Source organism: Pseudopipra pipra, chromosome 2 (assembly GCF_036250125.1).
Source record: "Pseudopipra pipra isolate bDixPip1 chromosome 2, bDixPip1.hap1, whole genome shotgun sequence".
Lineage (NCBI taxonomy): Eukaryota > Metazoa > Chordata > Aves > Passeriformes > Pipridae > Pseudopipra > Pseudopipra pipra.
Window position 1 is genome coordinate 11,119,465 of NC_087550.1, and position 25,838 is coordinate 11,145,302.

General features: G+C 41.3%; 2 protein-coding genes across 5 annotated transcripts in view; one reads left to right on the forward strand and one right to left on the reverse strand.

The window, feature by feature from the left end:
• Positions 1-13,420, forward strand: part of LOC135409010 (multidrug resistance-associated protein 1-like) — a 32,474-nt gene extending 19,054 nt beyond the window's left edge. For both annotated transcript variants that reach the window (XM_064643967.1, XM_064643968.1), the window contains 13 exons: positions 732-801; positions 1,682-1,742; positions 2,891-3,110; positions 3,595-3,749; positions 5,030-5,185; positions 6,103-6,302; positions 7,121-7,247; positions 7,964-8,065; positions 8,943-9,086; positions 9,714-9,872; positions 10,947-11,113; positions 12,129-12,323; positions 12,770-13,420. In XM_064643967.1, coding sequence (XP_064500037.1) covers positions 732-801; positions 1,682-1,742; positions 2,891-3,110; positions 3,595-3,749; positions 5,030-5,185; positions 6,103-6,302; positions 7,121-7,247; positions 7,964-8,065; positions 8,943-9,086; positions 9,714-9,872; positions 10,947-11,113; positions 12,129-12,323; positions 12,770-12,881 — 1,868 coding nt within the window. In that variant the 3' untranslated portion in view covers positions 12,882-13,420. The remainder of the gene's footprint in view (positions 1-731; positions 802-1,681; positions 1,743-2,890; positions 3,111-3,594; positions 3,750-5,029; positions 5,186-6,102; positions 6,303-7,120; positions 7,248-7,963; positions 8,066-8,942; positions 9,087-9,713; positions 9,873-10,946; positions 11,114-12,128; positions 12,324-12,769) is intronic.
• Positions 13,421-15,446: 2,026 nt separating this feature from the next.
• HSPA13 (heat shock protein family A (Hsp70) member 13) lies at positions 15,447-24,200 on the reverse strand. 3 transcript variants are annotated; one of them, XM_064643969.1, is made up of 5 exons: positions 24,071-24,200; positions 22,340-22,680; positions 20,493-20,706; positions 19,773-19,940; positions 15,447-18,880 (listed from the first exon to the last, which is right to left on the reverse strand). In XM_064643969.1, the coding sequence occupies exons 1-5, from the start codon at positions 24,093-24,095 to the stop codon at positions 18,210-18,212; spliced, it is 1,419 nt and encodes a 472-aa protein (XP_064500039.1). In that variant the 5' UTR covers positions 24,096-24,200; the 3' UTR covers positions 15,447-18,209. The 3 variants fall into 3 exon arrangements, with proteins under 3 accessions (XP_064500039.1, XP_064500042.1, XP_064500040.1); XM_064643972.1 differs by lacking the exon at positions 24,071-24,200 and adding an exon at positions 23,851-24,004; XM_064643970.1 differs by lacking the exon at positions 24,071-24,200 and adding an exon at positions 23,756-23,795.
• Between the last annotated feature and the right edge of the window lie 1,638 nt (positions 24,201-25,838).

Sequence of the window (25,838 nt, forward strand, 5' to 3'; positions counted from 1 at the left end):
TGCTCTGAAACATTTGCTGGGGTTTGATGGAGAGGAGTGGAAAGACAGAACAGCAGATTTGCAAAAGGCAGCAATGGGCAGTCTCGTGTTAGCTCTGTTGGGATGACAGTGTGAAGTAGCCCTGTAAGGAAATACCCACTATTCACAAAGGGTAATAAAGAGAGGGGAGGGGAAACAAAGTCATGAGGAAAAGAAACATCATGCACTGTGTTGTGATGCAAAATTGTACAGCAGAGGTACACTCAGCAGGAGGGCTGGATGTAGAGAACATCTTTGTCTTAACATCTGTTGAAGAAAATAATATCAAATATGAAAAAAAGAAGAAAAAAATCAGTTCCTGGAAGAAAAAAAAGTGTTTGACTCCTTTCAATAACACAAAAAAACCAGTAAGCTCAGCTTTCCAGCCATGATCAAAGAATTCTTTGAGATAAACACTAATGTTACTATTTGTAGGAATATTAATACTTTCACTAAGTAGGAATGGAATTCCAAGGATACTCTAGGCTCCTGGGGGGGATTTACCTGTTGTCACAGTTCTAGCATTTGGTCACAAATGTGTCTGTCGTGTGTAGTAACTGTCCCAATATTAGGTCAGTTTAGGGAGTTCCTAATTTAAAGTATTTCTATTCATCATTTTGTCCCCATTTTTTATTTCTCGCTTCTTGTACTGTTCCTGTCTGCTCATGGTATAATACTGAAAAGATTTCTCTTCTTTTTTTTTTCCATTGTAGTGAGTTCTTCAAAGGAAGAGGGCCAGGTGGGAAGGAAACTGCAACAAAAAGGGCTGCTGAAACATAAGGAGTAGGTATTAAAAAAAAAAAAATTAGCCATTGCTTTACTGATGCAATGCTAGAACAACCCTAAGTGCTGAAGGCTGTGACACCATGCTTCAACGTGTAAACATGGGTTAAGCCTGAATGCCCATTAGCAGTTCCTTGGATAGCGTGTGTCTGGTTTCCCTTTATACAAAAGAAATCCAGTGAATGTGCCACATGAGTTCAGGAGATCCAGTCCATGGGCTGCTTCACTGTGTGAACCAAAGTATGTTAGGCAGGAGTGAAGGGGGCTTTCAGAAGACCAGCTGAAGCCTCTGATGGGGATGCACCCACAATTCCCAGACAGCAATTTGACTTCTTAATATATATTATGTTGTTTATGCTCCTTTTTTTAAATGTTTATGTGTCTTTTTCCACCTTTAAGAAAACTCGTGGGCTCCCAAAGAGTTGAGTGACCTCTTGGATCACTGTGTAAAGCACAGTAGTGGTATATTTGCAGCGGTAGAGGATAGTGCAAAGACAAAGTAGAAGAGACTCAACCTAGAAGGTTAAGACGGTGTAGGTCACTTAAACTTAACCAGCCTGGTCCAGAAGTAGTAGAATCAGATGTGTCAAACAGTAAGAGAGACCCAAGTTGCCTCAGGAAAGGGTGGTCACACATCTTTAGCAGGGCAAACTCAGTCTTACCTACACATAATTATACTGGAATTTAAAAGGCCATACCTAGTCTTGTCTTCTGACCATAACATTGTTCTCACAACAAAACCAGAACAGCCCAGGAAAGTTGGTGTCTCCATAGGAAAAATTTATGTGATTTTATAGCATCCATTTTTGTTTGGGAATAAATGGATACGTTCTTTGCATGAGGACTCACAGGAAGATTTGAAAGTGTTTCTTGTTTGCAGCTCTTCCTTTGGTCAGCGGAAAGCACACACTAACAATAAAGAGGAAGTTGCTGCTGGTGGCGTAAGTATCACATTTGTCTTTATAAAAATGTCTTATTTTGCAACTGCAGTTTTTTGTTTCTTAGATCTCTTTACTGAATTTAAAATAAACCTTACATGTTTTCACCAAATTTTAAGCATATGGTCAGAGATTTTCTATTTTGATGATCTGCTGCTGGCTGTATTTTCATATTATGTCTAAGTTGACCCAGTTTTGCATATTTCAGAAAGAAGATGATTAAAAAAACCTTTTATTTCTGTTAGAAAAACGTTCTGTCTCTCTTTAGGAAATTTAAACAGCTACGTGCTGGAGCAGAGACTAGAAATTTTTCATGGTAACGTTGCAGTATTGTTTTATGTTAGAAGCACACTTTCTGCAGTCTCCATTAAAAAAATCTGCCAGTTGCAAGAAAGAGGGAAAAGACCAAGTGAAACACTACGGAGAAGGCCAGAGCTTCTTGTGAAGCTGTAGTTCTGTTGAGATAAGAACAGTGGAGTGGAGGGCTGAAGAATTTCTAACAAGATGGTAGAAATAGGCACGTGAAAAAAAATGAATTTACAGAAGAGACAGAAGAGTTTATGCCAACTGGAGCTCATTTCACTTCAGATCCTGTAATGAAATCCAAGAATCTGCTCCTACCAGCTCTACCTTTAAAGTGGCCTAGCTTACTTCGGCCCCGTTAGTCGTCATACACACCGAGAATGAGAACTTTCTCCTGCTGTCACTAATTTCCTTGGCTCCAGTAGCCCAGAGTGGTAGTTCTAAATTTTCTACTTCCATTGATGAACAGAGTAAAATTTGCTTCATACAGACTGTCAGGAATTGCACTTTTGGTTGCTTCATTTGTTGTTTTTTATTTTCTTTTTCTTTCTTTTTCTTGTATAATCTACATACATAAAAGTCTGACACTGGAAAGTATCTCAAGGAAGATTGCCTATGAGATCTATCATTAAAGAACAGAGTCTAATGGGAGACAAAAGCTTTTCACAGTACAATTTTATATAGCTAATTTATCAGATTTAATTCAGAAATTATTTAGATTTATTCCGAATTTAATGTATCCAATTCCCATGTGTATGATGATTTTATGAGTAATTTTTTTTCAAGGTGAAAGTTTTGTTTATGATTTTACGAGTACCTTCTCTTTTTCATGTATTCTTTTCTTTTAGATGAAAATGTCAGTTGTCTTGAAATACCTCCAAGCCTTCAGCTGGCGATGGATGTGGTTAACCATAGCTGCTTATATAGGCCAGAATGCACTAGGCATTGGACAAAGTATGTGGCTTAGCACCTGGATTGCAGAAACAGCACAAGTTAGTGATTTCACAGAATGGAAACAGTCACGAAACTATAAGCTTTCTATCTACGGGCTTCTGGGATTCATTCAAGGCAAGGATGAGCATTTATGACTCTTTTCTCACTGTTTGCCAAATTTGATCTGCCTGAATATGTGTCAGTAAAGAAACAGTGCTATTTGTTTCATGGTGTGCAACACAGTATAATAGTTAAACTTGGGGAGAGCAGGAGCCATATTACAGACATGTAGAAGAAAATGCAGTTTAATTTGATGATATGGCTGTGAATTCTTGGAACATGCATATGTAACCTAATGAAGCTATGTTGGCATCTCGTTGAGGTGGGGATTCAGTATGGATGTGAAGTGGTGTGCTAGCAGAAGAGACTTAACTGCAGGAAAGTCATGCTTAGGAAGTAGTAAGATGTATCAACAAAATGAAATATGTACATTTGTAAAACTGAGAGGAAGCGCAACTGTGGGATTAGTCACTGTGGTAGAAAACAGTGACAGGAACAAGCTCCATCCCTTTTCCCAACCCAGCCATTCATACTGTCTTTCAATTTATCCATTCCCAAGGCCTGCTCGTTTGCTGTGGTGCTTATGTGCTCACCAGGGGATCCCTGTCTGCTTCCCGGGCTATGCATGGTCAGCTGTTGGACAACGTGCTGCACCTTCCCCTGCAGCATTTTGTAACTAATCCAGTTGGTCGGATCATCAGCAGGTTCACAAAGGTAAAGGGAACACTCATGCAGAGTTTTCCATTTTATGAAAATGAAGCTTGAGTTGGCTTGGTTTTAATTCCATTTTAGCATTGTTAAAAAAAATAATTATATGAAAGAAAAGCACTGCAATATCTAGCAATGGGAAGCTGCTCCAGTGCATAAAACTTAAAGAACTGTCTCAAGCTATTTTCTTACAAAATCATCAAAACACATTATTGATAGAAGTTGTATAGACCCTATTCAAGATCATTAAGAGTTCATTCCTCAAAGACCATTCCTGCAGTGCAACTGGTTTATCAGACCTAAATCTGGTCTATTTTTAAAAGAAAACTGTATTTTTCTTCAATAATATCACAGAATCATAGAGTCAACCAGGTTGGAAAGGACCTCTGAGATCATCAAGCCCAATCCTTCATTTCTTTTTTTTTTTTTTTTTTTTTGAAATCCATTCAGTACTCCAGAAAAATCCAGTCCAGGCTTCCCCATTCCGTGCGCAGACGATCCGGAGCTGGCAAACAGAGGCGGGGCAGGGCGATTTGGGAAGCAGGAGCAGGCAAACGGGGAACAGTGTTTAAGCTAATGTCCATCTTGATAAGGATTTTTATTATTAAACTTTGTCATTACTTACCTTTGGGGTTGCACAAAGGGAAGGATGTCTCAGCTGCAAAAGTGCACAAGGGTAGATGTGCCTTTGACTTGGCATCAATTTGGTTTTTTCAAATGGTATCTTGCCTTGTGGCAAATGCAAATTGGATTTGAAAAATGACGTAGTGACCAAGTTTTGTAAAAGCAAAAAGCTATACTCTCTTTTTTGCTGAAAATAAGGAGTATATACTGAGTTCTGATTGTTGTGTATTATCCAGAGTATTGAAAAATCCTTCATTTTCATCCGAATAGGTGTGTGCATGTCAGAATAAGTATATTGTATGTCAGAATCTAATGTAATTGTCAAAACTAGTTAATACATTAAATTCATGTTCTCAGAGGCATATAGAAGTGAATGTTATTTTCACTTATAAGTGAATGTTATTTTCTACTTTTGTACATCTTTGGCTATAAGTGGAACCTTTATTGCACAAACAAGTGTTATTTACTACAGTTTTAATGCTTCCTACTCCCATCATAAGTAGATTGTTGCAATGCGTTACTAAGTAACTGCTGATGGTTATGTTCTCTAGAATAATACCAAGAGGTTGTGTAATACACTAAAAGATCAATTAATTTAGGTTTCTCAAAGTTTTTAGTGGAATTTACTCACAAAATCTTGATTTTTCTGTGCATTGTTACAGGACTTATCTGTCGTGGATGTCCGTTTCCATTTCTACTTGGGAACTTGGCTGAACTTTACCCTGGATGTTATTGGAACCGTTCTAGTTATCACATCTGCCTCACCACTATTCATAGTGGTAATTATTCCCCTGGGATACTTTTATCTTATTATCCAAGTAAGTGCATTGTTCTTAATAGGGATTTCTAGATGTGCATGGATGAAATGTCTAAAACAATCCAGCATACAGGCTTAAATAATTTTTTATTGTGGAAAAAAATACATATACAAATATATATGCGAAACACATCTGAAATTGTTTTCAGAAAAAAAATCTTCAGAGTTCTTGAAAGGAAATTTGGACACTTCCTGAGTATATCCTGTAATTCTTGGAAATTTACATCTTTCTCTTCATACTTCGCTTTTTTATGGGAAGATACAATATTGATAGAGATCTAAGCAAGAAATTTGCTGAAGTTACCTGAAGAAACGGAGTGTATGTTATAGTGAAAGTTAACAGCTGAAGGATAACCCTGAAACAGCAGCTGTACATAGAATGATGCCTAAACTACCTGTGCTGTTTTTTGTGCAGAGTTTCAGTTGTGGTACTGAGAAGCCAAAAATTAATGTTTCAGAAAGACTAATGGCTGCTTGCCTGTTTCTTAATAGTCAGAGTATGGTCTGGGATTAAAGATGTTAAAGACTCTTAAAATAAGAACATAGAGGAAGGAAAAGAGTGCCTGAATTCAGTGTCTGCTAAAGAGCTGAAATACAGACATCATTACATGGAAGAAATAAAGGCTGACTTTCATCTTAGAAAGAATTGGGACATTCTAATTTGGAAGGTACACTGAAGTTTTAGTTGGCTGTTACACACCCCTGGTGGTACAGCACATTTTGTATAGAATTTGGAAATAATGTTCTTTTATTTTAGCCTTACCAGTAATTTATATATGGCAGTTGGGTTTTACTTCTGTGTTGGTTTTGAACAGCTTTTTTTTCTGTGTAGACGCTTTCAACTTTTTCCCTGTTAAAAATTTACAGGAATTCCTTATGAGAATATTTAACTGGCTACTGTCTGTACTGTTTCATTAGCGATACTACATTGCGAGCTCACGACAAATTCGACGTCTGGTGGCAGCATCGCAGCCTCCAGTGATCTCCCACTTCAGTGAGACTCTTGTGGGGCGATCAACAATTCGAGCATTTGACCACCAAGAGAGATTCATTAGAAAAAACTATGATGTTGTGTATGAGAACTTAGTTTGCGTCTACAACAACCTCATCTCAAACAGGTACTTTGCAGCAGTTCTTCATCTGTGACTGAACCTTCTTCTGTAGAATTCCACAACAGTGTTCACCTGTAGTCAGAGTAGAGCCACTGAGAAGCAAGGACAAGAGCAATTTACCCACCACTCTTTGTAATGAATGCATAGTGTTTAAGCACTAGGATGATTTCTTCTTTATGTACCATAAAATAGTGGGTTTATATAGAAAATGTGCGTATGCTGTCTGGGATGAGAGTCTTTTAAAAAAGAAAAGAAAAAAGAAAAAAGTTTACCAATCGGTCATGAGCGTGGACTGTGCTACACTTCAACTAATAGTTCTTCTTGCAAGTTTATGAACAAATCAAATTTGCATTTCAGTAGTTCATGTGGAAGTACCCCAGTGTCTGTATCCACAGGCACCAGCTGGATGCTGAGAGTGGAATCTTGGGTTTAAGCAAACAAAGTCCATTTCCTCACCTTCCTTTGGGATTCAGTTCAGTTACAGGCAGAGATTAGCAAGGAGAAGATTTTCATGTCTGGTTTTCAGTCGTATGCTTGAATCTTTTTCAGGCAGGGAGAGCAGGAAAGCAGTGTGAGGAGTGAAGGGAGTGCTGGCCAGGAGTTGAGACACAGGACTTTTAGTTTTAGTGGTGCTACCAGTTCTAGATATGTCATATTCCCTCCCCAGTCCCTCTGTAAAATGGGAGTGATGGTACCTATCTCTTTGGGGCAGTGGGTAAATTGCTAATATAATGATCTCAGAGTCATTACATTAGAAATATCTTCACTGTGCTATAAAAATTCTGTAGGTAATTCTTTTTTTTCTTTGCCTTCATTTACTACAGCTGGCTAACTGTCAGGCTTGAGTTTTTGGGAAATTTGATGGTGTTCTTTGCTGCACTGTTTGTAGCACTGTCTGGAAATACAGTGAGTTCTTCTACAGTGGGTTTATTGATATCCTATGGTCTAAATGTAAGTAATAGAATAAACTTTTTGCTGTTACCACATTGCATATAAAAAGAGCAGTATACATACAGTGAAGTTGAGTAGGTGAATATACACGGTGGCATCAACAACACTAAATCCCCTGGGCAAAACAGTTTTCCTTTGAATTGCATTAATTCTGGGAAGCTTCCCATTAATTATTTTCCACTTCTGCATTTAGATGGAATAATAATAATTAAAACATATTTAAAAATAAATTAATCAACTAGGTATACTGTATTTTTAAGTATTTTGTTCAACCAAATAGGAAGCTTAGTCATGTACAACTATACTTCATATTTGATTTCTTGTTCACTTACTGAATGTTACGTAGGAACATTTACTTAGAATTCTGTTCACTAAAGTCATTTGCTTTGGCGTTGCCCTTGTAAAGGTAGTATGTGAGAACCACACTATAGGGTGTCTTGAAGTACGATAAACTTTATTGATAAGTTGCTAGTTAAATCTGAAGTATGATGTAGACAGAAAGTAAACATCCAATTTTCTTCAGTTTTGTGATGCTAAGGAGCCTAGCATTGTCTAAATTCTCACTGTGGTAAGTGCTTCAGAAACACAGCTGACATTACTAATGAATAGAAATACAAAAAAACCTATGGAGTCTGTTATCTGTCATGGCTTATCCACGTCATAGCCAGCTCACAAGAGTCGAATTTCTACATTCTCCAATGTAACTATTTCCCCAGGTAATTCAAATTCTAAATCTTTGGGTGCGTAGAGCGTGTGAAATCGAGACCAATGCAGTTTCAATTGAAAGAGTTTGTGAGTATGCAACAATGGATAAAGAGGTGAGCATTCTTCTTGAAATGCTGAGCCTTCATCTTGAATATTTAATTTCTGTGCATAGAAGATGACTAATTAGATTGACTTTAATATTGGTGAGTGGTAATAGCAGGTAATTGTTGTTAAATGCTGTCTGTTTTTTGTGTGGTTTTTTTCTTTTCATTGAGAATATGTAGTTCTTCATCACATTTATAGTCATAGCAGTTTTATTCCTACTTTGACCAGTAAATTTTTTGTCATCATTCGTAGCAGTAGATTTTGTAGTAGGACTGTAGCTGTGACTCACATGAACTCCCTGTGTTATGTGCAGCCAAGAGGAGCATTTGAGGAGGGGGAGAGAGGAAGAGAGGCCTGTCTGACCTTTAATTGGTACTCGCCTCATGGCTGGGGAGACATTTGTTTCAAATCAATTTGCCTTGGCTGTTGTGCTTTTCTGAAAGTAGTGTCCATGTCAAGCATGAAGGCAAACAAGACTGTCCCTTACTTCTTCATTCTCTTTTACCCTTCCCTCATGTTTATGGTTCTTTGTTCACATCTGTCTGTTTTCTCCTACTCCTGAAAACAAAATGTTTCTCATTGAATATGCATTTTAAAAATCTGGGAGATCAAGCATCAGATTCAGTTCAGTTCCTGTCAGCTGGTACCAGATACTAGACTACTAGCAGCTACCCAGTTAAACTGAATTTACTTTTTTAAATGAGTGTGTAAGATGTTGTTAAACAACCCCACATGCTTCTTCCCAGAGTTCATGAAAATAGGTTCTCCTTCCATTATATTGCATTAGAATTACCCTAGACATGCTGGGATTTTCAAAGATATGTGTATTTTATCTTGTAACATTTTTACTCTTGTATACTGAAATACCAATGGTTTTAATTCCAGGACCCATGGATAAAGTCTAAAAGACCACCGATGGGGTGGCCTGATAGAGGAATAATAGAGTTTGTTAACTACAAGGCTCATTACAGGAAGGATCTTGGTTTAGCCCTGAATGATGTCTCTTTTCAGACACAGAGTAAAGAGAAGGTACTGTATGTAATAAGAAATAAATCAGATGTATTAAATTCCGTTTCACAACTTTCTACTTCAAAAAGATTTCAGATAAGGAGACTCCACTACTAGATGCAGCAAGATGATGTTGAACAGGGAAGATATTAAATGGAGAAGAGAGTAAAGACAAGGCAAAAGCGAAAAGGAAAAGTATTTTGTAGGAATATGTAGAAATTATTATCCTTGTATGAAAGTGAGATAAAATTTTATGGATTTGGCAGTTTGAAGGAAGAAGATCCAAATTTGAATTTAAACTTCTTGTACCCTGTGCTGAATGTTTATGCAGAGAAATACATTGCCAGGTTAGTGCTAATCAACTTTGGGCTTGGGATCAAGGAGCATCAAACGAGACCTAGTTTAGAGTCTTTGGTTTGAGCTGAGGAGTGCAGGAAAAAAAAGGGAGAGGAAATGAAAAGTATTCCCACTGAACCAGGCATAGGCTTTTACAGCTCAGAGTCACAGAATCACAGAATCAGCTCCTGAGGGGGAACTGGATTGAGAGCTGTGAAACTGAATTCACTGTATCAGATAACTCACTATATCATTTTTCATCTGGAATATGCAGCATAGAAAGTTACACTGTCATAAAACTTTCTGTTTCAGGTTGGAATTGTTGGAAGAACAGGAGCTGGTAAATCAACACTCACAAATTGCTTGTTTAGAGTTCTGGAGGGATGTGAAGGCAAAATAATTATCGATGGAATTGACATATCAACTATTGGACTCCATGACCTGCGTGGAAATCTTAACATTATTCCACAGGTGAGATGTGCTTTAGGGATAACTATTACTCTTTTTCGACTAACACAAAACATTCAGTTTTTGGGAGAAATTATATCCTCAAAGTCCACAGGCTGCCTGGAGACAAAGGCTTAAAACTGCAATAGAATTTTGGCAATTATCTGGAAGAAGCTTCAAAACAGGGAGACCACTGTATGTCATGACATTAGGTTTTGGTATACCATGCTTAGTTTAGCAGTCTAGCTAGCATAACTCATGTTCTCCAGAGTCTTTATATGTATAGCTACATAGAGGGTTTCCAAAGTTCCACTTGAGGGCAAAAATATTTTAAAATACCTCCAATTATGTCTGAAGAATGTCAGGAATATATTTTGAAATTAATCTGCTATAGTCTGCTTTGTAAAGCTGTCCCTGCTTACTCCATAACAGGACAGAAAGCTCAAGATTAGTTCAAATGTCATTAGGATTGTGTTCATACTTGCAAGCTGATTTACACTGAAATGCTCTAGTATAAAGTAAAACCTATAACACAAATTTAATGATCATCTGGAGACTTTTTGCACTTTCCCTGAATGCCACTCATGCAAACATTTTTGTGCATGGGTGATGCTAACATCACTTACGTTAAATTTATCTGACATTTTTCAAAGAAGGGTTTGGGGTTTTTTCTTAACTTTTTTTGAGCTTTAACCCCAGTAATATTTCCTGTGTGTCTCAAACCAGATTTAACTTAGAATCTTAGCCTTCCAATTTTACTTACCAGTGCCCATGGACATAGTCTCCAGTGCTTCAGAAACTTAGCAATAGTAATAACTGATGTCTTGTGGCTGTTGCCACGTGCTGGGCAGGTCTGTGGTCAGCCATAGAACCGGAGCACAGTGAATGCACAAGGAATCTCTTGCCCTTTACATTTTACCCTAAAAAAGAATTCATCTCACAGAGACACCACATTATTTTTGTGCTTCCATTCACCGACTTCAGACTGTTAAAATTTCTAAGATTATTTGTCCCAGTTCCCTCTGTTATATAAGGATTTATGGCAGACTGTTTTAGGGTTGTGTTGGAATTATGCACTCACATTCTGCTGTTATTTAGGACCCCATCTTGTTTTCTGGGACACTGCAGTCAAATCTGGATCCACTTGGAAAACACTCTGATCTTGAACTGTGGGAGGTGCTGGAACTGTGTGACTTAAAGGATTTTGTCTGGTCACTGCCAAAGAAGCTCCTTCATGAGATTTCAGAAGGTGGTGAAAATCTCAGGTACATAATCAAGAAAGTGCCATTGCAGTTATTTTCCAGTACTGTAAAACTATGTGTTCCTTCCAGAGGGTTTACTTCAGAAAGTATCGGGATAAAAGTGACATTTCTGTCATTCTAAGTGGAATTATTTTGATTGTGTGAGTTTCTTTGAGGTGCCCAACTGGTCACAACTGTATAGTCCTATGGTATATGGGAAGCCAAGGAAGTAGACTAGTTTCAGCTCAAGTATATAAGGAAGTGTAAAGAAGGGGGGTGTGGTGTTGGAATTCATGTAGCACCTAATTAGATTTGGGCAGAAAAGTACTCATTAATTTAAATTAAAAAAAAAAAAAATCAAACCAGGGGAAAAAAAAACAAAACACCAAACGCCAAACCAACAAAACCAAAAGCCACCAAACTCCAAAGAGCTTATTCCTTTGCTTTATTTGCATAGGCAAAGAAACTCAGTTTTTCCTTGTAAAATGCTATGCAAGGAGGGTGACACTTGAAATAAAAGAACTCTAAACTCAAGGAGACACATACTAAAGCTTTCAGCAGCAAAGGGGCAGGTCTTCAATGTTGAGTGTACTGAATATCAACCTGAGTGTACTGAATATCAACCTGAATTTTTTTTGACAGATCACTTGCAGGAGGATGGTTCTAGGAGGCACATAGCACAGCTGACATACAGGAGTATCCAAACTTTTACACTGAACATTATTAAGAAGGGTTTGGGCATTCAATTTGGCTTACTCAGAGTGCCCAGTATAATGTGAATATAGAAACTGAAGACAAGACTAGGTTTACACTACAAAGTTCAGCCACAGGTGTGGAAGAGTCCCACCTTAACTACAATTGATATGCTGAGCAAGAGGAAATAAAACTTTCAAAACAAGGTGAACATGTTTCACTGTTCTTTTCAGGAAGTGTTGTTACGAAAGACAGTACAGATAAGCTTCATAGTAATCCCAGCTTTACCTTGTTCTCCCCTTCCTCTTTGTGCCTGACCCGCCCTTCTCAAATATATTTTTAACAGTGTTGGGCAGAGACAGCTGCTCTGTCTGGCCCGTGCTTTGCTGCGAAAGACAAAGATCCTGGTCCTGGATGAGGCAACAGCTTCTGTTGACTTGGAAACGGACAACTTTGTGCAGTCCACCATCAAAAGAGAGTTTCACAACTGCACAGTATTAACTATAGCCCACAGGTTACATACAGTCATGGATTCAGAGAGGTAAGTTTTCACTTACTGAGGTTTACCCTCCCAACACTTCTAACCTTGATGTCTTTGTACCTTTGTAATCCAAGATACCAAAAAAGACGTGAGCATCAATTTTAATTAAATATTGGTAACCTGTGTTCTGCTTCCCCCTTCTAATTACAGAATTAATTTACTAATTTTCCTGCTAAGGGAAATTAGCTACTAGTAAGACCACTTAATTCTCTAGAGTGAATGGACTGTACTGTAGCATTTTTACCAATTAAGCAAAAATGCCTTTTTCAAAAGGTTTTTTTTAACATATTAGTTCCTAGATTTAGAAGCCAGTGAATTAACTACTGCAATTATATTTCTTCTAAATAAGCCTTCCCATTACCCAGAGATATCTGTATTAGGACTGAAAAATACGGTCGAAAATCTGATTTTTCTTCTCCTGTTATCTTTCTGGTTTTGCATTGTAGGGTGCTTGTTCTGGATGCAGGAAGGATTCTAGAATATGATACACCACAGAATTTGTTGCAACAAAAAAGTGCCTTTTCTGAAATGGTTGCAGAGGCTGGGATAAGAAGATAAAGAAAACTAATGAATGAATTCTTAAGGAACACTCAAGGGATCTCTGGCATTCCCCATATATAGATGCAATATTTTATATTCCTTATAAAATACCTTACTTAAGAGCTTACTCAAGAGCTTCTGGCAGCACTGATGTTTACTACAGCTGCAACCTGTTTATATTGATCAGATTTCCTAAAATAACTTTCAGATTTTATACAAATAACTTCTTTTGATCACGTTGGCACTGGAACAGCATAATGAAGCAGTAATTTTCATGGCATATGTTAACTGTTGCACTAATAAAGACTGATTGAAAAATAAATCTTGCTGTTCACAGGTTGGTCTTAATTAAAAAACAGTACTTAATTAGGCTGCTCTGTCATTATGCTCATTTAGTTAATACATTCTTCTTATGATTACGCATTCAGGAAAAACAAAACTGCTTGTTGTGTGGACATACAGACAGATGTCACTTGGGGCTGATTTTTAAGACATGTATATGTGCATGTATACTTAGGTAGTTCTTGAGACAATAAATGTGCCTTTTGACCTTGTGATTTCTGAATAACTGAAAACCATACATCTTATGTATCTAATTGTGCATTACAAAATCCCATTGTGAAAGAATCCCAGAAAAATACAGTCAGGTGCAGCTGCCTTTTTGCTAGTAAATTTTAAAGTAAACTTCAATACTAATTACAGCAGCAGGACAGGTTATATACATTTACTGAAAGTGCCAGTCAAATGTGCATGTGCTTTTTACTACAGTTCCTGAAGCTCTTCCAATTTAATACCAACTCAACCAGTGTAATCAACCTTCACTTAGTTTTTTAAGATCAGATCCCCATCAACTGCTTTTAAAAAAAAAACAAACAAGGTACCTGAATACAGTTCCAGGCTACAGCCCTGTTATATTAGTTTAATATTGACATCTGGTTTATCTCAAGTATGATCTTAATGTCTTACCCAATAGCAAGCAAAACATTTGCTGTTTTAGAAGGGTGGTGGAGACTCTCTGAAGAGAGGTCCTCAAAGATGTGATTCTGCTGCAGTGAAGGTGAATGATTTCTCTCTCCTTTCCTGAAGGTAAAAACGCAAGCCTATCCTCGTACATTACAAGGTACTGTCCAGTTTAACTGGCTGCAAAACACAACTCAACATACTTTCACTCCCAGAAAACTATTAGAAGCATATAATGGTTTTTGACTAGGAACAACCCAGCCCAAGTAACTATTATGTTCTGAAAGTCCTGGAGAGGCAGGTGTTAGAAAATATTTCTCAAGAAACAGAAAAATGTTCTGCTTTTCTTCTCTTTTCCTCTTTTTTCTCCCAAATGAGGCCAGCAGTACCTTCTCAACTGAGCAGAACGTTTTCATGCCCACATTTGCCTTCCCTGCAACATTCACAGTGCCCCAGACAGGCTCTTCTGTGGCTCTGCTTCCCCCAACCTTGTCCCCATCCCTTCCCTGCCTTTTCATGCTGCCCCTCCAAACCTGTCCTTACCTGAAGTGTTGCAGAGGCACTGGAAAGGACTGAAGTGAGTGCCATTCCATAAGTGATTAATAAGCTTTAGGCATAAGGCTAGGAGAGGTAGACTTCAGTACCTCAGAGACCAATCCCTTTTGCAAGGTCCAGAGAAAATAATCTGAGGACTGGCATTGGTGCATGGTAATCTTTACTTTCTTTATTTAGTATTATTTGTGGGAAGGAGGGTTTTCTGTGCTTACTGACAGGCTGACATAGCCTTTCAGCTTCAGCCTCCCTTCAGACCACAGCTGGGAGAGCTGCAGACTGAACAATTTCAAAGTCTGAGTGAAAAGAAAATGCAGTCCTAGTGTCAGCAAAGCCAAATAGACATTCCTTCTCTTTCAGCAAGCTGTACCCCTCACATTTAACTTTGTAAAAGGAGGTTCACCAGAGGCAGAAGCAGCATATGCTCCTGCTGTTCCCATGCAGCAATGGCTTACCAAAATAAATCACCTAACAGACTTAGGTAGGCAGGGAAGGGCAGTTTTGCATTAAGCACATCACCCAGGGTTTGCAGCCTCTCCTCGCCTCACACAGCCGATGTCAGAGGCACTCTAAGAAACAAAGAAGGACCACTTGGCTGAGTTCAGTATTAATTCAGGTTTTGTAGTACCCAACCCACCAAACCACCACAGCACCAGCCACCTCCCTTGCCAGTACAAAGCCATGTAGCCCTGCAGGCCAGCTCAGTGCACACCTCGCCCCTTCTGCCCTTTCTCCTCCAAACAGGAATTCCCCTAAGCCTCCCAGGTCCCAGTCTTGTCCTGAGGGACCACTCATAGGCACCCACCATGTGAGAAAGGCTCTGTCCCACAGGGCCACCACCTGCTCAGAGTCCTGAGAAGGTGCTTGGGCCTGTTGGGCCTGGGCAGGTGACCTTCACTTAGCTGGAGAGCCTGAGAGGGACCCAACTGTTCATCCACTTGAGGATGAACTCCTCAGCTCCTTGAGGAGCTACTCTTGGACTCCTTTTCCATCCAGATACCTTGGGATAGGGAAATGAAGGGTGGGACAGCAAAAGGACCAGAGCAGGTCTGTGAGAAGTGAGAATGAGGCTCAGAAGGGATAGAAATTGCTTTTATTAAAAACATTCTAAAATGTTATTTATAAAATGCATTTCATCCTCTGCACTGAGAAACAATTCAGGAACATACAACTGTTGAGGTCTCTTAATGCTTTCAGAATTTCAACTCACAAAACAGGCTTAAGCTATAGAAACTTGTTACACATTTAACACCACAGGCAACTGTAGATTTGAAGGATTTTAGAAAGATTTCTGCCTTCAAATATCAATTTGTTTAAAGAGAGACTTTTGATAAGCAGTCCATGTGCATACCTGAAAATATCCACTTAGTACAGCAGACTCATCTTTCAAATTCAATGGTTTGTGTCAAAATACAGTATTAAGATACAAAATAAATAATTTGCAGAATTCAAAAAAGTTATTTAATAAATAGGGATGCATTGTGAGATACCCAATGTACAGTAATTTCTCCACTAAAAAACCCAACCTGTATAGAAATTTGAATAAATACCCTTTTGTGAATTTTTTTACAAGTAAACAACTCACCCTTCCCTTCCAATTCCCAGATTAACACTGAAGGAGATTTAACTCCTCCAGAGTGAAGGAGTATGTGAAACAAACAAAAGTACTTCATTTATTTGCCTCGAGAGTTTACTAGTTTAAAGTCACTCCCACACTCCTTGGGACAACTTGTCCCAAAACTGCAAAAAGCTTTTAATCATTTAACTTACTGTGATGTGGTTCTGTTTTTACACAGGTCTGCTTGTTTTACACAGTGCATTAAAGACATGAAGACTAAAGCCCTACTGTAACTCCAGTAGGTTTTGAGATGAATTCACAGCACAGCAGAAGCAAAGGTCACAATGATTCCAAAGACGTTGGAATGTATGTTGAACACATTTATATCTGCAAAGCAAAGGCCCCAAACAGCAGCTGAGGACTGTACCGATTGGCATTCATCCATGGTTTCCCTGGAAAGGCACTTCTTTCACTGCAGGAGTTTTAGCTACTGGAAGTTCCATATGGACTTAGGTGGGGTCACTTTCAAAGAGGCACAAAGGGAAAAAGAATCCTCAAATAAAAAAAAAAAAAACACTGGCCTTCAACTCAGGGAAATGAGACAGATGTTAGCAGTATTTCGGGAATCCTCTGTCAAGTTAAACAATGTTGATGGAATGCTGTGTGCAGCTATGATTCAATTTAAGAGGTTTTTAATTGGATTACTTCAAAGATACGTTTAGACAAGAGCTACGCAAACAGCTGAGTCAGCCCAACTGATTTATGGCACTGCCATAAATCAGGTCTACTGCCAAGAGAGTAATAAGCCTATTTTAATATAGTCATAGGTTAAAACAATAAATCTAAGCCCCACATTAACTTTTGGCAAGGTTTAATACAAACAAAATTATTCTGGAGAAGACAAGAAAATGCTTAGAACCACCTGTTACTAGAACTTACCTGGTGAAGACTGGGCTGATGGGTGTTGAAGCCAGTCTTGGCTGAATGACATGTTTTTATCACAGAAATTTCTACACAGATAAAAGAATTCAACTGGCCTTTAAGTATTGCTTTATTCCTCCAAAGAGAGTAGAACTGTCACCGATTAGGGTTTTTTTTCAGATCAGTAATTTTTTTCTCCTCATGCATTTTCAAGATAGCTGGATAGCAAACTATGTGTCTAAAACAGAGTCTTAAGAAATGCCACCTCAAACCCCAAGGTACACACACTGTTTTCTTCCCAATAGGATGGCTACAACCTCTGTTCAGTTTAGAGTGAGGACATTACAAAACTTAATCCAGAGATATGAGCTAAAAAGTATGAAGGAGTTGGGTCAATTTTCATTTACTAGGATTACAGGAACTAGACTTCATCCAGGCCATGGATGAAGACCCACACTTCTATCCCACACTTTCTCTCTGAGGACAGGATGGCTTGGGGTCCATCAGGGGAAAGACATCACACACTTGCAGATGAACAACAGTGACATCTGTATGGGTCGAATTCAAGGGTAGACAGACAAGTGTGGCTTTAAGATACATAAAATTACTGCAGTTTTAAAACAAGGCAAGGGAGGTATGAATATCTCTGTGGAGAAGATCAGTGGTAGAACAGCAGCACCTGTGTGTTAACCATCACAGCCAGATCAGGAATTAAGGCCTTGGAGACACATCAAGTAACTATGTTGGCAAGAGCTACATTTTCAATAAGGTTTCCCGAAACATGAGACAATTCTCCATAGAGCCTCAGCAATACCATTGTGCTGTTATGAACAGCAGAAGAATCAAGTGAATGCCTAAGTCTCATTCAAGCTGCAACATGCCTTTTAGAAAGGTGCTTAAATGCTCAAATGGCTCAATCTAATAAATAAATGTAAGCTGAGCATTGCCAGTGCTCTGTGCGTTAACACTGCTTCACAGTTAAAGTAAATATATTGGACCTGGGAATACCTACAGTACCACATTACCTCAAACCTTTGGTCACAGTCCCTTTATATTTTAAACACACACCGCTCCAGGATTTGCTAATAAAATTTAGCAAGAAAATGTGGGTGTGTCATCACTAGCATTTTCATCCAATAGCCAATCTCCAAGTAAATACAGCACACCTCAGAACTCGTTTGTACCTTTAAAGTAACATCAAGCTTTAACACAGGTAGGTGTCCAGTAACACCTCACTGGAACAGATAAAAATGAAATAGAATACAGCTAAGATTAGGCTCCACTGCCAGTCAGATGAGTGTGCACTTCAGAGCACACTTTTGGAGAGCTGGAATGCAATTGGGAAGAGTTTCTTTTCAGTTAAAATTAGTCTTCCGTAAATTCTTATTAGGGATTTCTACAGCACTGACTTGAAGAGGCCAGGACCCTGCAACAATTCCTGCTTGGATGGCTACACCTGTCACAACTGCCAGGTCAGGATCTACAGAGGTGTTGGGTTCCTTCCCAAAGAAGTCCCGAATAACTTTACGTATTTGGGGAATCCGTGTGGAGCCACCGACTAACACAATTTCATCCACTTCTCCTTTGTCTACGTGGCCATCCTGCAACACTTGCTCAATGGGCACAAGAATCTTCTCAAAAAGGTCTTCATTTAACCTCTCAAACAGCTTCCGAGAGATTTCCATTTCAAACACAACTTCAACAAAGCCTTTCTCTGCTTCGGAAGTGTCTCCAAGGCTGCTCAGGTCTCTTGTTTTTTGTGAAGGCTCACCTTTTAGCGCACTGTTTGGTTTTACCTGACTTTTTGAAAGTTCTTTGGTAAGCCTGTTTTCTGGCAGAGTCAACACCACACTTAGCGTAGCTGCCTCATGAACAGTCAGATTTAATTTAACTGCTTCCACAGCCTGCCTGAGGCGGTGAATCTCTTCCTTTCGGGTTGGCAGAGAACCGTATGTTTGACGGAGGCGATCATACAAATACAGCATCAACTTCTGATTGAAATCCTGTCCTCCAAGTTTGTTGTTACCTGAAAGATCAGAACAGAAGGCATCAGACACATCACTTTCAAAGCAGCATGTATCTTCTTTACTGGGAGGTGGTGCTCAAGGATCAGAACAATCATGCAAGCACAAGAGCTCACAGAGCTGTGAAAACAGACAAAATTGTTGTCCCCTGAAGAACAAATGATGTATAATAATTTCCATTGTTTTGTTTTGACTGAGAACAGGAATTTACTCAGTGGACCTCTGTCTAAATAAATTGGAATGAAGCTGATGAATCTTCCTTGCTGTTCCACTCTTACAGCAGCTCACATCAAAACTTGCTCATCAAGGTTGGCACTGCACCTCAGACCTGTCTGCACCCAAGTCATCTGAAAGGCACTCGTGCACTCACTACAGTCTGACTAAATATTGCTGCCACTTGCCTCTGTGCCGAGTGATGAATCATCCTGGCACACAGGAATCACAAAACTTACTTCTGGGCATGGGCATTCCCAAAACCCGCTCCACTGAGCTGGCACCAAACACAAAGCCGGGATGCTTTTCAGCCCCGGTCAATGATTTGCCAAGTATTCCCAGTTTGGAAAAAAGTAACAGGAAGATTTGTAACAACCCTAGCCCTGCAAAAGCCCAGCCAAAGTAACTGTAACATGCACCAGCACTTTACTAGCGGGCACAAAAGTTGACAGCCATGGATAAAATGAAACCACGACTTACCCCTTGAGTCAGCCAAAACCTGCGACTCTGTGATCTTACTCACTGAAACCAGTCACAAACCTAATTCTGCATGAAAAGCAGCAGAGAATGCATTGGGAGAACATTTTGTGACACAACTGGTAGGTTTTAAAAGCTCCTCCAATGGCAACTTCATATGCGCCTTTCCTCGCACTCCTTCAGAAACAAAAGCATTTTTCTCACCTGCCATGGCTCGTGTGTAGAACATCCCTCCCATCTTGTTCAACAGAGACACATCCAAAGTTCCTCCGCCCAAATCCACCACCAGAACATTAAACACATCAACTTTGTGGAGTCCATAAGCCATAGCTGCAGCTGTGGGCTCACTGATTACTCGCAAAACCCTCAGCCCTGCAAAGAGCAGAAACAAGAAGCAACAGTCAGGTACACTTCAGAAAACTGCAGTTCTCACATCAGAATGACATTTGCCATTACTTTGTTTTTTTTTTAAACCAGATTCACTTTAAGTAAAATGTCAGATCTAAGGGAAGTAGTTTTCTGAGGGGTAATACCCAATGAACTCCTTTCCTTAGTTAATCCTAAAGTAGCACTGCTTCAGCATCAGGGCAAAGTCATGAACCACCATTTGCCCAAATACATTTCTTCTGGACAAACCTTGCTAAGGAGCCTTAACTTCATAATTCTGTTTCTGTTATTGTCCAAGGGTGCTCTATACAGTCTCCCTATTTGGAGATTACCAAAAACTCTATTTTCCCCAAAGCAAAACTTCCTTCTTCCAGTCACCTATGTCTGCATTATCCAGTTGCACCTACTGGGATTTGGAGACTGAATCCATTCTAAGCTTCTCTATCACTGATTCACTGTTTCTGTATCCTCCCCAAAGACCTTGCTGTTAGTGAAATAGACCTGAAGGTTTCCTAGAGAAACACTGGAATACATCACCTGCAAGGTTAGCTGCCTTAATGGTAGCATTCCGTTGCCTTTCATCAAACTCTGCTGGCACAGACATGACTGCCTTGGAAATGGGCATGCCAAGGTTGGCTTCTGCCATTCTCTTCAGTTTCAGCAGCAGCTGGGAGCCAATCTGCTCTGGAGTGACGTGAAAGGTTCCATTAGCTGTCACGGAAAATTCAGCTGATCCATTGTTGTTGAAAATCTAGAAGGATAAAGCAACAAAAGCCACAGGTGAGAAGTCATTTTCCCACCCTGCTCCCACCATGTTTTATCTGCACACAGTGTCTTTAATCTGCAAAAATACAAATGTGCTTTTGCCACTGCCTAGATCACATTAATTTCTTGGAGAATTATAGAAACCCACTTAAGGGGTCCAAGTATATCCAAACAAGTGACACCCACTGAACCCCAGTAAGACACATCAAAAGAAGTTAAGACCAAGCAACTGTGTAATCCATTTCAACACCACAAAGACAGAAGTGATGCTTTTTAATCATTAGGTTACCCCACTGATAAAGCTTCCCACCACTTCTTCTTTTTGAAAGGAAGCAAACAGCTTGGTACTGGAACAGCTTCTCTTAACAAGTAAAGAATTCAGAAACTATTTGCAGTTCCTGAAAATTGGTCTGTTTTCAGCAAATTCTGCACGATGTTCAATTAATGTAATACTTTTTTTTAGTAAAAAGCAGCTTTCAAGACATGCTGCTGGTCAAGTAAGCACTAGAAAAGTGGTAGACGAAAAAAATGCACTGGGGCAGAGATGTGACTTTTAAACTTTTATTTGATCTTTTTTTTAGAATTTCAGGGGAGAAGTGAAGTTTCAGCAAAGTACAGTTAGCATTTCAAGTTGAAATTTATCCTTCCAGAGAAGGGGCTGGAAGATTACCCAGACACACATTTCCTCATAGGAAAAAACAGGGTTTTATGGAAAAATCACTGTCAGCTCTTGTGCAGAGGTACATGACTTCCACAACCATTTCCTTCCCCTCTCTGGATACCTCTCATGGTTTTCAGGCAGATTTAGCCAAATGACTCAAGGTCCGACAAGCTGATCACCCGTACAAATTTCAAGTGTCACAGAATCACAGAATGGCCTGGGTTGGAAGGGACCTTAAAGCTCATCTCATTCCAACCCCCTGAAAATGGGCAGGGACACCTTCCACTAGACCAGGTTGCTCAGAGCTCCATCCAACCTGGCCTTGAACACTTCCAGGGATGGGACAGCCACACCTTCTCTGGGCAACCTGTTCCAGTGCCTCACCACCCTCACAAAAAAGAATTTATTCCTAATATCTCATCTAAACCTGCTCTTTTCCATTTTGAAGTCATTCTCCCCTGTCCTGTCACTACGTGCCCTTGTAAATAGTCTCTCTCTACCTTCCTTGAAGGCTCCCTTCAGCTACTGGAAGACCACAATTTGGTCACCCCAAAGCTTTCTCTTTTCCAGACTGAACAATCCCAATTCTCTCAGCCTTTCCTCATAGCAGAGGGGCTTCAAACCTCTCATCAACTTGGTGCCTCCTCTGGACTCGCTCCAACAGGTCCATGTCCTTCCTGTGCTGGGGACCCAGAGCTGGAGGCAGCACTGCAGGTGGGGTCTCAGCAGAGCAGAGCAGAGCAGAGGGGCAGAATCCCCTCCCTCCCCTGCTGCCCACACTGCTTTGGATGCAGCCCAGGACACGGGGGGTTTCTGGGCTCCCAGTGCACATGGCTGGGTCATGTCCAGCCTCTCACCCACCAGCACCCCCAAGTCCTTCTCAGCAGGACTGCTCATCCCCCAGCCTGGACTGTGTCCTACAGCTTCCTGCCTGGAAGGAACTGAAGATGCTGCTTACCTTAAAGGGATACCTGCTGCTTTCATTTTTCAGTTCTTCCAAAGTGAAGATTTTCCCAATGAATCTCTTGGCATCATATATGGTGTTCTGAGGGTTGGCATCAGCCAGTTCCAGGGCATCATATCCCACATACACCCCTCTGTCCGTGAAGGAGACCACACTTGGGATGCTTTTGTGCCCGTTCTCATCTGCAATGACCTTCACCTCTCCTATTCCAGGCAGGAAGACACCGACGGAGCAGTAAGTGGTGCCGAGGTCGATCCCAAGGACTCTGGGGGTGGGCATGGGCAAGTACTGCTGTGCCAGGTAGCTGGCCAACAGGAGAGCCAGAACAGCAGAGCCTGAAACACAGAGTGGTGAAAAACAGGGTTGGAGGATCTACTGCTGCAAAGCTGTCAGTCAGTGCAAATGGCACGGTGTCACACTCTGCACCTCCTGCAGTTTTATTTCACACACTGGAGCCTGTTCAGCTCCCTAATTAGATTTTAATTTCTTCAAAGGTCACCAGCAAATTCAGGTCTCTTAATTGAACAGAGAGTGGCTGTCAAAAATCTCAGCCATTAAATACTAAACTGATGAAAAAAAGAAAGCCCAAGAGAGATGGCAAACCCAAAAATATCACCACACTGTAATAATTCCTTTTCTCTCTTACTTCAATAACACAGGCTAATTCATACTTTGGGGGGAGTGCCTTTGAATGACCCCAAAAGGACACAGAATTAATGGGGCTGCACGAAATCCCAGTGAAACAACAAACTCCCAATTCAAACACCTCCTCCAGCTTCACTGAAGTCTGAAAATAAGGAGATACAAACCCCTGCTGACTCATTGTGTTTCAGCCAGAGCTCCCAAAAAGCATCTTTTCTATGCCTTTAAATCAAGGGTTAGACTTAAGTGCAGAGTAGTTTGCTGTTTGACTAGTTTTGCCTTTAATTTTATTTATAATCATCAGGTACAACAGGAAACCCAAAAGTCAAGCATAAAGTAATGCCTCAGGGGAAGGGGAAAATAAAAAGCACCAACAAAGTCTGGAGAAGAAATTTAAATAGGTTAAATCTCAAAACGTGGCTGAGCACCTTTTTCCCAGCAGGGAAGAGCTGTCACAGCTGTGCTTCAAACAGATCGGTCAGAAAGTCCTAGTTTGGTCTGGGCTGTTAATTTCTTAGCCACGCACCACTGAGGGCTCTGGCTGAAATAGAATCCCAGAACGGGTCGGGCTGGAAGGGACCACAGTGGGTCACCTGGTCCAACCTCCCTGCTCAGCAGGGTCATCCCAGAGCACACGGTGATCTGTTCCCGTGCTCGGGTGGACCTTCCCGTGCATCAGTTTCTCCCGTTGCCTCTTGTCCTATCGCTCGGCATCACCGAGCAGAGCCTGGTCCTTCCCCTGACACCTCCCTGCAGACACTGACAGACCTTGGAGAGGTCCCCTCTCAGCCATCTCTTCTCCAGGCTGAACAGAGACAGCTCCCTCAGTCCTTCCTCCTAGGAGAGATGCTCCAGTCCCTTACTCATCTTTGTCCCCTCCGCTGGATCCGCTCCAGGAGCCCTGTGTCCCTCCCGTAATGAGGAGCCCAGAACTGGACGCAACGGAACGCACCGAGCACAGGAAACTCGCACCACCCTGGAGAGACAGCCCGGGGCAATACCGCCGGCAAAGAGACGCGAGAGCCCCAGCGAATCCCCCCACGAAAGCCCCCTGAACGCGTCCCAGCCGCGCCGCCGCCTCACCCAGTACCGCCATCTGCCCCGCCATGACTGCCGGCAGCTGCTGACGACTCCTTCCGGCCCGCGCGGGGCACGCTGGGATCGGTAGTACACGCGCCCCGCCAGCCCTTTTCACGCCGTTCTACTACGGGGCGAGGGAACCACAACTCCCAGCACACATCGCGGCGCCGCCGGTTCCGGCGGGTACCTGCCAATAGGCGTCCATTAGGAGGGGAGGGGCGGGCGGCGGGAGAGGCAGTGCATGCGCATCTCCTGGCGGGGCGGTCGCTGTGGCTGCTGGGAGTGGTAGTTCTTCCCTCGGCGCCTCGTTGCGCTCGCGCCCTCCGGCCGGCGAGCGGCGGCAGAGACCGCGGGTGTGGCGGTGCCGAGTGAAGGCAGCAGCCCGTTAATAAACACAGCCAAAAGAGTTGTTGTTATATTCCTGACTGAAAAGGGGAGATTTGCTCAGACACTTTGTGTCTGATCAGTCTGTGAGTGCGCCAGGCAAGACGAGGCCCTTTGCCCGACCAGTCCGTCCCACCTTCTTCACTGGATCAGCGGCGCTGCCACTGAATTACCAAGGGTCACACGCCAAACAGAGAGACCCCATCCGGGTCTCCACACCTTTACCCACTGCCAGCGCCGTTGTAGGACTCACGTTAACAGTGTACGCAATAACTCTGTTAATGTGATTATGACAGGTTAAGGTTCGAGCACTGCCGGTGACAGTATCTGACTGCAAAAACGTATTCAAGACAATATACTAATTCAAGGCAATATACAGACAAGCCACCCTAATAAAATCCCTAATAAAAATTAGCATGAGATAATCATTCTGCGCACACAGAGCACAGTTCTTGCCCAATAGGTGTCCCTATGAGGTAGAAGAGAGGTTCAGCTCGCCGACTGATCCCAGAAGTTGTGATGCAGTCTTCCCTAACTTCTCCCCATTCTTAACTTACTTTTATACTATTTCTTTACGTTTAGGTGGAGGTTGAGTGACTTTAGCCACGCATACTCAGTCAGAAGTGATTGTACATTGGGGATGGATATCTCAGTACCTGAGATACCCTTGTGATGGGGACGTGTCCAAGGAGAGGGATTTTGTCACAGTTGCTGACATCTTCCTTTATTTCCCTTGGTTTTCAGCTGCTGTGCAGCTGATCAGCTAGAAAGTTCCCTCCTTTGCAAGGGTTTTGACAGAGCCTGGCTGCGGTGTCTCCACTCCACTCCACCCTTGGTTCGTATTGCATGTGGGAGGTCGGGTGTGCTGACTGCACTCCAGCCAGGGAGTAGCAAACATATTTTCCCTTATGGTTTCCAAATCATTATCTTCTTAGCCCCAGTCATGTTCCCACACTGACATTCCTATTTCAGAGCTCAGGCCAGGTGGGCATCTGCCATGTCAGTTCAGGGGCAGTCACTGGGTCTGGCTGCTGCACACTGGGGGTGATGTGGAAAAGCACCGGGTGCTGTGTCTGTGGACAAGGAAACCTCTGCTCCGGGACCCGACCTTTACTCCCAGTGCCTGTCTTGGGACATGGGAAGGGGCTTTTAATCCAACATGTTAAGCAGTGGCAGAGCACTTGTGTTTCATCTGCTCCTGTTGCCAATGTAGGGACTCTCTAAATGAGGACAAGAGTCAGGTTTAGAAAGGAGACATTGTTTGCTCTCTATTGTGGTCAAGGTGGATGTTTTCACATATCAAGCAGACTGATTCTCAAAACTTGATATATATAGATTTTAGTAAACAAAGAAATCAGAAGTCATTGGCTACAAGTTACTAGTTCTC

Coding starts and splice junctions, on each gene's coding strand:
- HSPA13 (XM_064643969.1), bottom strand. CDS start 24,095: ATGGCGGGGCAGATGGCGGTACTGG. Junction 20,707..22,339: donor GCAGCAGGTATCCCTTTAAG/GTAAGCAGCATC, acceptor TTATCCTTCTAG/ATTTTCAACAACAATGGATC. Junction 19,941..20,492: donor TAAGGCAGCTAACCTTGCAG/GTGATGTATTCC, acceptor TGCTCTTTGCAG/GGCTGAGGGTTTTGCGAGTA.